At 35.0% G+C, this 13634-nt stretch overlaps 1 protein-coding gene across 2 annotated transcripts in view; it reads right to left on the bottom strand.

The window, feature by feature from the left end:
* The window catches only part of GBE1 (1,4-alpha-glucan branching enzyme 1), a 139412-nt gene that overhangs the window by 55055 nt on the left and 70723 nt on the right, over positions 1–13634 (bottom strand). For both annotated transcript variants that reach the window (XM_041420850.1, XM_041420851.1), the window contains exon 8: positions 32–147. In XM_041420850.1, the coding sequence (XP_041276784.1) occupies positions 32–147 (116 nt within the window). The remainder of the gene's footprint in view (positions 1–31; positions 148–13634) is intronic.

Raw genomic sequence — 13634 nt, 5'->3', positions numbered from 1 at the left:
GTGCTGAGATCAGAGCTGATAAATGGCTCACCAATGCCGTGGTGGTGATACAACATAGACGTGACGCCATCGAACCGGAATCCATCAAAGCGATAGTCTTCAATCCACATCCTCAAATTAGACAGAAGGAATCTCAGGACTTCCCAGCTGAAAGAAATTTATTAAGTTTTAAAAACCTTGGGATCAACTAGAGTTCCTTGTACCATGTCCTCCACTTGCATATGTGGTACTTGTACTGTACATTTTACTATTTTAATGACTTCTTCTCCGTTTTTCATTAACCTTTCCCTAAAAGATTTGTCTTTAAGTCTTTGCCTTTTTACTGCACAAAATCTTAAGACTGGAGACAGGAGGTTAGTAAAAACTCTCAACTATCTACACAGACATCTAACAAGGTAGTGTCTGAACACATATACTATATTTTACTACCCATACTTGCTTTACTTGTGTAATTTTCCTTTCCCTCTCTGAAGATGGTTACTCTCTGTGGGAAACGATGTTACAGAAAAGGAACTAAAATTTTAATAGGCAAGAACTTCTCCCCAAGATTTTATGGATTTAAAGCAATTTTAAGGCATAATTGCTGTTGAAAAGCTGCCCTTCCCAATTAATGACAAATCACATGCCACCAGTAGAATACCAAATCATCTACTGTGTTGCAAATTTACACATTTGAAAAGTAAACCAAGGAAAAGTTGAGGAGGTATATTTTGAAGTTCAGGATATCAGGAATGTGATATAACATACGTACATGCACAAAGCATGGAGATGAAATCAAAATATAAAAGAGGTTCCAAAATGAACAAACATGTAGAAACATTCATGAACAGATTTTGATATTAAGGAATAAAATAGTTTCATGAGCAATTTTCCTAGTATTCATCACCCTCTCTCCCTTGGCATTGGTCTCTGTAGCTTTAAAAGACACCCACATGTTCTTTCTACTGTTCACCCTCCATGGCACAGCCCTCTCTGACACCCTCATGTGCATCTCCTGTAAGCCACAGCTCTGAAGAGCTCACCCAGCTCAATCAGCCAACACAAGATGTAGTGAAACTGGTTTTGCCCACATCTTCAACACTTGCTAATGCCACAACTTCTCTCTAACCAGTTTCCCAAGACAACATAGCTACAACCCCACTCCCTACCAAGTTTCTGTTCAGATAAAAGCCCAGGAGCAGGCAGAGTCCCTCCAGCCATGCTCTGCTGGGGGAGACAGAATGGGTAATGTTGCACAAACCACACCACAATTTACCTATGCACATGGTAGGCATAGGGTAGTGAAGGGGACCCTTCCTAAATTTCATTTAACAGACATCAGAAACAGTAATTTCAGGAAGAAATTATGACACAAGGAATAAACTCCATTTTTGACAGACAAATGCCGACACTTTCCTTCCTCCAAAAAACTTCTTCATATGAAGGATGCTTTAAGTCCTGAGTAAGTGGTATTAGAAGAAAAGATGAGATGCTATGGACACACTATAAAGTCAAATCCTGACATCACTAAGTAGCCAATTCTTATTAATTTCCACAGAATTTCAGTATTTCTCTTTCTGCATGCATGCACTGCACGGAGATACACACTTGTGTACATAAAGACAGAATTATTACCAAATCAAAACCTCCAAATTTAGGAAATGTGAATCACTTCACTGTGAATTCCCTCAGTACAACACCTTTCCTGGGCATGCATTACATAACAAGATTTTTTTGTTTTTGTTATTCCATTGCTACACTCCCCTGCTTCAAATCACCCAATTCACAAGTTAACAAGACACTAGGAAGATCTCAGGAGCTTGTCTGAAGAACCTTTCATATATTTATTAGTTCTCAGGTGAGATGGCTTACAGCGAATGAACAAGACTGAGATTGCTCTGATATTGAAAGGGATAGAAAAGTATCAGAAGTCCTATCAACTGGCAATCTGGTCACAAAAAAGCAATTTTGTGCAAACATTTGCTGTATCTTTTTCTGACTCAGCATGAAATTCACAGAAAGCCATTTCCTGCAAGCTAAATACCGTGAGAAAAGAGCACAGCATTTTAGCAAATAAAAATAGTATCTCACACAGAATTAGGATAATGCATGCACAAAGAGTGCATTAATTATTACAAGCACTATCCAGACTTAAGATGGTGAAGAGGATTTGTACATCTGTAAAACATACACAGAAGTCTCAAAATGGATAACAAATGTAATTTTTTCCACCATTGTTGGCATCGAAGACTGATCTTTGGGAAAAGATAGAGAACCAGCATGAACATAAATTGTAATGACTTTTAGATGAAAAAGCGCCAAAAATAAGAACAAACAAGATGAATTTGTTGCATCAAAGTATTAGTTAGAAAATTTATGAGATCAAAAACCTGAGTAGGAGCAGCAGATGTTTTACAAGCGTCTGATTGCACATGGGAGAGAAGATCATAAATAAATAAATAATCACTTTTTCTCTGATTTTAGTCTAAAATTGGAAAAAATCAGCTTTAGGATAATTTTTAAGAAGTATATCAAGTACTAGCAACCATATTGACTTTTAGAGAGATAACTAAACATCTCCAAAACATGAACCGGAATAACAGAATTTTTTTGAGACATGCAAATCACACAAACCATACAGAGTTTCATTTTTCCAAGTCAATTTGTTCATGGGAACAGCAGCATTAGGCACAGAAGTTGACAGAACAAATAACTTTGCAGAAAGCCAGCAGAGGCCAAAACGGAAGAGGCATAATTGAGATACAACCATGACAGAAGCAGTAATCCAGGAACATTGCTAAAACAGTTCATTCTTGCATTTTACAGACAGATATGGAAATGGGATAGCATTCATTAGGAATGCAATTTCTTCTGGAAAAAAAGCCACATCTTAAGTTATATCCCAAAAATCTCACACTTATGCATATATCAAAATTGAGGGAGTTCTTTCATTGCGTGCATCATCAAAGACAGGAAGGTTATGCTGTATCATCATTAAGGAACAGAATGATTTACAGTGTAAGAAATCTAAGTAATTCAGAATTCGCCCAGACATTCAAAACAAAGGTCTTTGCAGAGAAGTACTGGTGGATTTTTTCCCTTCACTCTTGGAGACCATAGCTCATTTATTAAAAACAGATTTTTTTTTTTTGTTTGAAAAAGTGAAATGAGCACATCTACCTAGATGACCTAGTTTCATAAGGTGATGAGAAATTTAACAACTTTCCTATACTAGGTCAGCAGAAAACCTGTGAAATTGCTTATATGACACACTAGTTATTTACTTTTTTCCTCTATACTAACAAAAAAAAACCCCAAAATAATGATTGACCATAAGCATTTTAAATTCCAGTCCATGATGAACATGAAATATTTAGATGCAAGCAATGCATTTAAACCAGTTAATTTTGTCACTATGGACAAAAAATAATATTGGCTGTGTCTAATACAGTTTGAAGATGTAATTCTTGAACCATATTAATGCTGACCTTCAGGAATTGCATTTATTACTATGTATTGGAGAACTGCTGACCTTATAAGAATCTAGACTTATTATGATGATATACCTGTTTCAGTTCTTAGTGCTTAATTAACTTAAGACATAGTAGCACTGAATTGCTAAATCATTATTTTTAAATTTCCCCCAAACATTTCAACAGCTGAGTGGCTGAAATTCAATCAAAAGACTGCTAAACAAAGAAATTCAGTCTAACAAATACATTGCTAACTGTAATGCTAACTTCCAGAATATCTGGCACAAGCTATTTAATGGCCTAAACATCTAGATCTGATACAGAGGTGTTCTTTTTTTCACCACTCCTTATGAGCATGGAGTAGCTTCCCTGTTACTTAGATGCTCTTTGGTTGATTGAAATTATATAAAATGGTAACCAGCCTTATCCTATTTGGAAAATAACAACAACAATAAATCCCTTTGTATTTCACCCTCCTTAATCAATCACGAGTAATTCCCCTCTGTCATCTACATAAAGTCATTGCCAAGATGCCAAGTCCTCTTTAGCCATAAGGGGCTGAGAAGGTGAAGCAGTGTGGCAGTGCTTGTTTAAAGCAAGGGACAGTCCTGGGAGTCAGGGTCCCAGCACTACACTGCCCTCAACACTCACACTCCAGTTACTCTGAACAGCATTCCACAGCAACATCCTCAGCTCTTTCAGTCAACAGAAAGTAATAAAGTCTTATACAGACCCAAAGAACTTTGGTCTGGCAATCCAAACTGCACTGTGTCTCCAAAAATGCAGACAACAAACAAAAGAGCTGTCTTCTTGGTGAATATAATAACCTGGGAGCTGAAGGAGTCAGTGGTAACACATCATTTCCCCTACATCAGTCCCCAGAAGAGACAGAAACAGTGAATTAACTTCTAAATCCAGGAAGAGGGTTTTATTCTTAGCAACAGAAATTGAGGATCTATTGATGCCAGCATAATTACAAAGCTGATAATATTACATAATTACAGACTGTATCAAATAAGTGTGATTTAAAATTTTCTCTAACAGTTAGAAAAATGGATACTTTTATCAATAGTTGAGGCAGAAGACATATTTGCTTAAGCCTTAACATCCCATTCCCTCCATTAAAATGAAAAAGCTCAAAAGCATTTGAGAATTTTAAGGCCAGCCTTCAGGAAAGAAGTCCTTAATTATTTATTTAATTAGTACTACAAAAATGTTGTCAGAAATCAAAGTGAAAGGACTATTTTTAAATTTCGAAGCATTTGTTTAGTAAAGATCTGAAGTCTTCACAAACTAAATCATATTGATTTCTTTTAGGCAAAAGTTAATAGTGGTAAATTAACTAGATGCAGGGATGCACAATTACTTCTGTGCCTTTTTGTGGGCAAAACTCCAATTCTTCATGAACCACAGACAAATATACATATTATATGCATAACATACAAAATCATAGAATGGTTTAGGTTGGACAAGACCTCCGAGATCATTAAGCACAACTATTAACAACATGGTGTTCACTACTAAACCATGTCCCTGTGTGTGCCATATCCACAGAATTTTAATGCTGCCAGGGATGGTTCTTCCACCACTCCTCTGAGCAGCTTGTCACACAGGCCCACCCTTCCAGTGAAGACGTTTTTTCTGATATATAATCTTGAGGCCATGTTCTCTTGTCCGGCCACTTGCTGCCTGGGAGAAGAGACCCATGCCACCACACTACCCTCTCCTCGCAGGAGGTTGTAGAGAAAAGTAAGGTCTCCCCTGAACCTTCTTTTCTCCAAACTAAATAGTCTGAGTTCCCTCAGCTATTTCTCATAGGAGAAGCAGTTAGCAGTTTGGCTCTACATATATATATATATATATGTATGTATATATATATGCATAATAACAATACTAATGTATATTATACATCATCCACATTGTGTTTTATACATTTACACTTTTCTATTTAAAAATTCTAATAAGCAGAACACTGGTTATTATGCAGCTTGTTTGGTTTGTTTTGAGAGTGAACAAGAGCAGCAGCTTTGAAGATGCAGAGGGTTTTCCATTTTAGTTAAAATTGGAATTCTAGAGTGCCACACCAGACAACAATCCTTCTGCAACCATTAATCCTAATTCCCAAAGTCCACTGCTATGTAGGGAGGAAGCACTTTTTTTCAATATGCTGCAAACAATATAATAGCACTATGCATTTATTAGACTTATATTCAATAATTACTTTGGCAAAATGAATTCTTAGAAAGAGGCACAGTTTATTCATATAAAACAAGTAGTTCTGAAGTGTTCATGAAAGCATTTTAACTTTTTTCATCTCAAAACTCTACTTCCTCTGTTGGTACAAAGCAGTGCCATACAGCAAGGTGAAACAAGAATTTCCCAATTTTTGATTGCTTAGACATTTCATCAATGCTTTGAAAAGATATCTCATTTTAATTGTGCAGTTAATTCTGCACCAACTCTCTCTCATATTTTGCCAATGAATTAAACATGTTTATGAATATATTCACACGACCTTCCTGAAATGCCATTTACACAAAAAAAAATTTTCTCCTCAAATGAACTATGGACTATATAATGGTTTAAAACAACCTGAAAATAAGGAACACTGTCCTAGGCTTACATTTTTATGACTAGTCCTATCCACACTTGGTAAGAGTAAACTAGCATCAAATAAGGCATTCAGTTATTTGCCTTACAAAATGGAAGCAATAATTCAAATACTACTTAGCAAAGGTTATGTCCTGCAAAATGGGAATATAAGAACAGCCTTGGAGGCAAAGCAGGTAGGTACTTATTGTAATGAAATTTAATACTCTTGATGCTTTTTGCTCAGTGGGCTTCCTCAGGTAAATAGAAAAATAAAAAAACAAGTAAGTACTGAAGACAATTACCTCAGTTTTAAGAGAGCCTGCAGGGCATACACATTTTAAAACAGAGAAAGCATCAAAAATATTACAAAACTCTTTTAAGTGCTGATAAAGCCTACATGGATTACAGCTCTGATCTGGATAAATTAGCATTTGTCCCACTTACATTCTACCCAAGTAAATTATACACTAAAAAAATAAAAATCTTTGAGATTATTTCAAGTTCTGTTCTCCCAAAATAAGCCTCTTGGACAATATTAAGTTTGTTTGGTCATATAATCAACTCTGCACATTAACAAACAAAACTTGCTGTTCTACAAAATACAACTAAATCACAACTTTAAAGATGTATTTTCAGAATTTGCATACAATTTAATGCAATTCATTATTTTCATACTTAAACAGTAGTTTACTGTTCAACACTGAGTTTGCTTTCAAAATAAGTCTAAATCTAGTGCACAAATATCTACAAAGTATTGCAGATCAGGTGACTTGATTTTAAAGAGATCACTATCCTGAACTTTACCCAGAAAACAGCACCAGAGTTGAGATGGGGTCTGGTAAAGAATCAAGTGCCAAGGGAGATTTAACTGCTTTGTTGTGAGGTGCTTTTTCTCCCCTAAAATAGTATGCTACTAAATATGTATAAGAATAGGCAACAATTATCCTCAACTTTCTTTATTCCCTATTTAGGAAAACAAAATTACACTCAAAATCAATTCATTCCATTAGCAGTGACAAAAATATCAACTCCCTGGCCAACTGTTAACATTTTTAAGCTCTACTTTCTCAAAACCATCTTATTAAAAGCCTGAAACAGTACTTTCTATAAATCTAATTTCATTTTTTACTTTAAAATACTGGTTCCCTAATTTATGCTTACACAAGTGACTTCAAAGGACATTGAGAAGGTGTCTGGTTCACACAAAAAAATCTTTAAAGCAATTGTATTATGCCTGTACCTTGAAAATGCAAATTCAAACTGGTTTAATTTGAATTCAGGTGCTTTTTTTTTTCTAATGCTAACGAATAGCAACAGGTATTTAAGCAGCTAAGAAGCAGAATTCTTCACAAAAGAACACTTTGAAAAATCCCAAATAAAAGCACTAGAGAAGTGAAGAAAGACCAGACCTCTGCTGCTGAGAAAATTCCAAGATTAGTACCAAGAGATCATAAAATATCTGTTTTTCCTAAAAGTTAGAGGGCTCTGATGATTGAAAAGTCTTTTCTGTGTACAGATAATGGCAAATCACAGTTGCTGCAGTGGTGTGAGGCTCAAGTTCATCTATACCATGATATCTCATACAATATCTTCTCAATCTACCATTCAAGTATCCACATCCTACTACAAATTTTTTTTTAAGTAATTACCTTGAAATTCCCAAATCAAAACTTCAATCCTCAAGCAACAAAACATGTCAGTTGCTTTTTATGTTAACATAGCAAAATCAACCTCATAAGCAATGTAAGTTAGTCTCACATAGAGAAGACTGAAAAAGGGGCAAACTTTCGCATTTTACCAACCTAGGACATCACCTCAGAAGATATTACCTGAATATCCTTTTACTTTAGACCCTCAGATTCCAGCACACTGAATCCCTGAAGACTTAGCTGCCTGTCTGTATTTTATTGACTGAAAGTCTATTCTTCCCTTCATCCCAGCTAGGCAGTTGGTACCAATGCCAAATCTACAGAATGACAGGAAAATTTTAAGGTGAGTGGAAGTGTTCACTATCAGTCATCATCCAGTACAGGCAACACAGGAAGCTGCTGAGATATTGACTCCATGTCGTGAATGGCAATCTACTGATTTCTAACCCTGGGGAAGCAGAGGCTAAGGGAAGTTCACTCTTTATACTAATATTAGCTAATACAAGGCTTAGATTACTTCCTTTCATGCTTCCGGATTTTATCCTCAGCATCAGCAATTCCTCTGGATACAGTTCAAAATGTTCCTTTAAGCGCTGTGGGATGAGACTGCTCAGTTATGTGACAGACTTTGACATGGAGGGCAGTAAAGCTTGTACAATGAATTATTACCTTCACAGAAAAACATTTCCAGTGAAAAGCTTGAAGAGCCTGAAGACTGTCTTAGATCATTCCCAACACAAGATTCAGGGAATCTGTAAGGGGAAGCAGCCACCTGGCAAAGCTGACCCAGGAATGCAGCAGATCCCGTTCTCTTTGAGTAAGAACAGAATGAAAAGCTGTTGCACTTCCATAAACCAGCATAGAAGTTCTGAAGTACAGAGTTCATACTAAATAGAAATCCATCCTTAAGCACAGCCCAGTATTTCTCTCATTGCTGCACTTTTTTAAGTTACATTCTTCAAAAATGTAATTAAAGAAAAATATTAGCTCAGACTGGGCTGTGCCAATACAGTTGTGAACTTGCAAATAGACTTTCTGTATGTTTCATAAATACTTTTTTATCTAAGAGATCTGAAAAACAGGTTTGTATTCAAAGACACCTAGTTTTTAATCCCAATTTCTTACTAGATACTGTCATTTTGACTATATAATTTGTACTTCATGAAGACAAATATGAGAACAATAAACACATTTATGATAGATTGTGACTGTAGCTTTGCTTAGTAAAATACATGGCAAAATTATTATTTGAATCATCTCTGGAATAAATACCTACAATGTAATTCTTGTATTGATTCACAGTTATACTTTGTTTTATCTATTAGTCTATTTTTCAAGCATTATGCCTCTATTTTAAAACTTCTTGTGACCTGAACACATTTTAAAACACCTACTATCTTTCTTGAATCACCAAATGTGTAAGCTCCACAAAAGACAGGTAGGAAAGACACTGTGCTAAAATGTATTCAGTTGTATTCCCACTAATTCAGTGAAATTAAATTGTTACAATGGAAACCTCAGATAGTATCTTGAAAATATTAAGAGATTAATTAGTGTCCTTACATAGAAATTACAAAAAAACATATTCAACTGCCTAAAGCTTACTTAGAAAGTTGTTTGCAAACAACACATTCCTCCACATTGGAAAAAGCTCTGAGTACCGTATTTACATATTTAAGTCAGCAATGGAATGGCAACTCACACAACAAGGCAATAGGAACCCTCTGATATTTTAAACCAACTTCTGTTCTTCTACAATAATGAGTTAGTGCATGAGATCTTGTAGAAAATCACAGAACACAGAATGATCTGTGTCCAAAGGGACCTTAGGGATTATCTAGTCATAATGCCCCTTTACCCCTAGTAAAGCTAAGAAGATTTTTAGACAGGAGAGTAGGTAACTAGAAACAAAGTTTGAAAGTAGAAAAAGTTATAATAGTATAGTAAGTAAGGATATTAAGTAATAGTTCAAGTACTAGCTTTAGTTAAGATAGACTTTATAGAAAAATATGCTTAGTGAGATAGTAGGTTTTAAGTTTAATCACAGTGTATTGTTAATAGAAAAAAAATTTTTGTGAAGTAAGTGTATGTACTTTAGTAGTTTTGTTTATGAGAAAAAAAATAATTATACTAACACATCCCCCTGCCATGGGCAGAGACATAGTCAGCTTGGAGTCCTGTGCAGTCTGAACTTAAACATTTCTAGGGATGGGGCATCCGCAGCCTCTCTGGACATCCTCTTTGGTGTCTCATCACTCTCCCCATGAAAATTTTTGTTCTTATGTCCTTCCTTATGATCTAAATCTACCTTTCCAGTTTAAAACCATTGCTCCATGTCCTGCTACCTGTGTTCTGTCCTGCATCTGTTCCCTCAAGCCAGTCAGCCACACCCCATAGTTTGGTGCCATCCACAAAGTTCAATCCCAATATGCTCTTTAGGAACGCTATTTGTTACTTGATTTCCATTTGGAAATATTAATCTACCAGTATATCTCATGCATTGGAAATATGTGTTTATTTTTAACACTAAGGTCTTTTACTGAAATGCCACGATTTTTAACTGAAATGAAATCAACTATTTACCTACTACAGATAGCCTCTATTTCAGATCATATTTCAGTGCAACTATTACTGATCCTGGCTTATGTGGTAGCAGAATGATTGCAACTTGTAATTAAAATATATTTGAAGTGGAAACTTCATAATATTCTAGAAAACAAGTTTTGTTGTCATGACCAGGATAGAATACCAAGAAAACTAAAGCTAAGATGCTCTGAAATAGCTTAAAACAAGTTTGCCCTTGCATATATTAACAGTCTAGCACTGCTGGCAAATGAGTTGCTAAAGCTTCAGACTCTAATCAAATGTTTCTGATTTTCAGAGTTTGGGTGAGGATGGTTCTGTACTAAGAGCAACTGCTGGTGAAACCTACAAAACATTTCCTCTTTCCAGTACACAGTTAATGAGTTTATAAGAATGTTATTTAAATACTTCCTGTAAGTCACTACCTTTTTTAGCCAATTTGTTAGCTGGATAAAGATTAGAGAGAACATCCAGCTGAAACTGTTTCCCATTTCCTGACAGACTTTCAGTTTCCTCCTCAATTAACCCAATGACAAAATAATTACCTTGAAATTTCTTAAAACAAAGTCAAAGTAGATTTTCATCTTTTCCAATGCCTTTATCCAAGAAGGTGCTGGCAAAGGAAGCCTGGAAACATTCATAATGTAAATTTTAGTGGTTTGCAGTCGACTTTCTTTTCTCTCCAAAAAGCATTCACTTTGTTAATCACCTATGGGGCTTAAACATCCACCCTAGGACGGTTATAAGCCCCTAACTAATTTGTAGGAAGAAAAATACAGAATTTTAGATTTCAGGGTAGTGAATAGTCTAAAAATCCCAGGTAATAAACACTAAACACTCAAATCAGAAAATGGGGAGAAATAGCAATAGAAATCTTTTGGGATATTTTTTCTCCAGTGTTTGATTTGACTAATTGCTCCATCAATTGTTTGAACATATAAACTATCTATGAAATCTTAAAGGCAAGAGTTAAATTTTAAAAAGAAAAAGTATATTTCACTGAGTCATTATTCCTAAAACCAGCTGTACACATAGTATTTTGAAAGATTATGCTATTTGAGTCCTTAAATAACAATTTTTAGAACTTGTTTCTGAATGTCCAAGCTTAGTCCATTTAAAACAAAATAAATTAAAATAAATCTGTTATATTTAAATCACTTAACTCATAATAAGAAATAGTTTCCACTCGTAGCTGTGACAACATTTACAGTCACAAAATATTATTCAGACAAACTTGACACTTGAAGCCAGTGAAGTACATATATTTACTTTCTGTGAAAAATTGCATTTATTATTGATATTATTTATTATTCTAATTATTTACCAGCCTAACTTGGGGTCATAATAAGTGAAACAATAACTTAAATGGTTTTTTCCACTTTTTTTTTTTTTTGCCTTTGGGAAAGAAAAGAAGGGAGGGAAGACAAAGGGGAATTTAGCACTGCTTCCCCCTGCTTGCAAAAGGTCAGGGTATGAAAATGTAATACTGTACTCATAGGGATGATTTCACTTCCAGTTGTGGTTTAATAACAAATGGATTCTTTCCTCAAAAGATACCAATTTCTCTATTACGAGATGATATCTCTACTGGAGAACTGCCTCAGAAAATTCAGATACACTACTAAGAATAAGCCTGTTCTAAAATATCATGGCCTCATCAAAGGTGTGTTACATTGCAATCAAAATGCTGCTAAATACAAACAGCAAGAGGAGAAAAAGTTAATGACTCCAAAGCACTGAACAAAAAAATAAAGAACAGTGCAAATTTCTCTGAAGCTTTGTGGGTTAAAAACACAGGCTGTAGAGTCTAACTTTTTTTTTTTTTTTTTGAAAGGGAGAAAGGAAAATGGCCTCACTTCACATAATGAAATGACAAATTCTATGGTGTTTACATAAATCCCTGCAGCCAAGAAGAGGCAATCTTACATGCTTATTTAATCAGGAAAGTGACAACAGTCATTACTTTACTTTCTTCACATATCTTAAAGGAATAAAGAACAAAAATAAAGACGGCAAAGAGAATTCTTCTCTTCACTGTGAATCCGTTTGATAAATACACTCAGTTAAACATTCTTTGTGCAATGACTAAATATATTATAGGTACAAAAAAAATCCATACTTTTACTTAATAATTCTTCAGAGAACTTAATACTCAGCTCTTTGTTTGAACAAATTAAGCCATCTCCTACAGAAAAAAATACGAGAGCACATAGGAGTGACTATGGATGTGCTTTTTCACTCTTGTTTATTTGTTCACATGTATCTATCCTTAAAACTACACTTGACAGGACTGAATTATTTTGCAGTAACACTAAATAAATCAAGGGGTAAGGTCTACAAAGTATTACTTGTACACTTGCTTTCCTCTGCCTGAAATAAACTCATTAATTGTAGTAGAATAACTCAGAAAAACTTGTGTCAATTATCTAAACTATTAATTAATCACACAGGCAATTAATTTCTTTTTTTTTCCCCAAATAACTTTATATCAATTTTCAAGAGATGACAAGGAATTGTAAAATAAATACATACCAATATTGGGTAAAGAGTTAGCCCCCTTATCAACAAGGAGACCAAGGGAGGAACCAGAACAAATAGATGTTTGATTGTAGTTCTCATGGCAAACTAGAAAGAATTCTATAAAAATACCTTTTTTTACAAGAAACTGCCCAAAGCAAATCCATGGGGAAAACAGCCAAGGAAATACAGTATGCTTTTAAAAAACCCCAAAAACTTTTTCCTGACCTGGTATAGAACAATTTGCTTTGTTCCCAGGGATAAAGCTTTTAATAGAGTATCTTGCTTATTCATTAAGACACTTCAGACATGATACAATATTTCAGTTCTTTTGACTTGCTCTGTAACTACATCAGCCAGAACAGGGTCAAAAGCTGCTCCCTGTCCATCCATTACTATGATAACGGAACAGTAGAACCAATTTTTTAATCTTCTTTACAATTTCACCAATAATTTCTTAAGTATCAACTCTAACAAAATTTCTTTCAATAACAACACCTCCAAAGTCATTTAAATAACCCCTACAGAAAACATTCCTATACAGCTGTGTATGTCTTATAAAAATTCCCTAAATTTTAGAATGCTATCACCAGTACAGTGCCATCCTAAGCTGAATCTCAGTCAGTGGCTACAGGTGGGAAACAATTTGTTTGGACAGAGACAGCTACTCCCTGAAGCAGCAGGCTGCCCAGCTCTGTTGTATGCATTGCTCTCTATCTCCATCTTCCAATCACAGTTCCTAGAGACAGGAACTTGTGTCTTTATGCCATCTCAAGAAAACATGGCATCACTTTCAAAACTGTAAGTAATATATCAGATCAACATAATGAGTTGCAGATTA

Source organism: Onychostruthus taczanowskii, unplaced genomic scaffold (assembly GCF_017590055.1).
Source record: "Onychostruthus taczanowskii isolate IOZ18803 unplaced genomic scaffold, ASM1759005v1 scaffold67, whole genome shotgun sequence".
NCBI classification, from domain to species: Eukaryota; Metazoa; Chordata; class Aves; order Passeriformes; family Passeridae; genus Onychostruthus; species Onychostruthus taczanowskii.
This window is presented reverse-complemented; position numbering and strand designations above follow the sequence as displayed.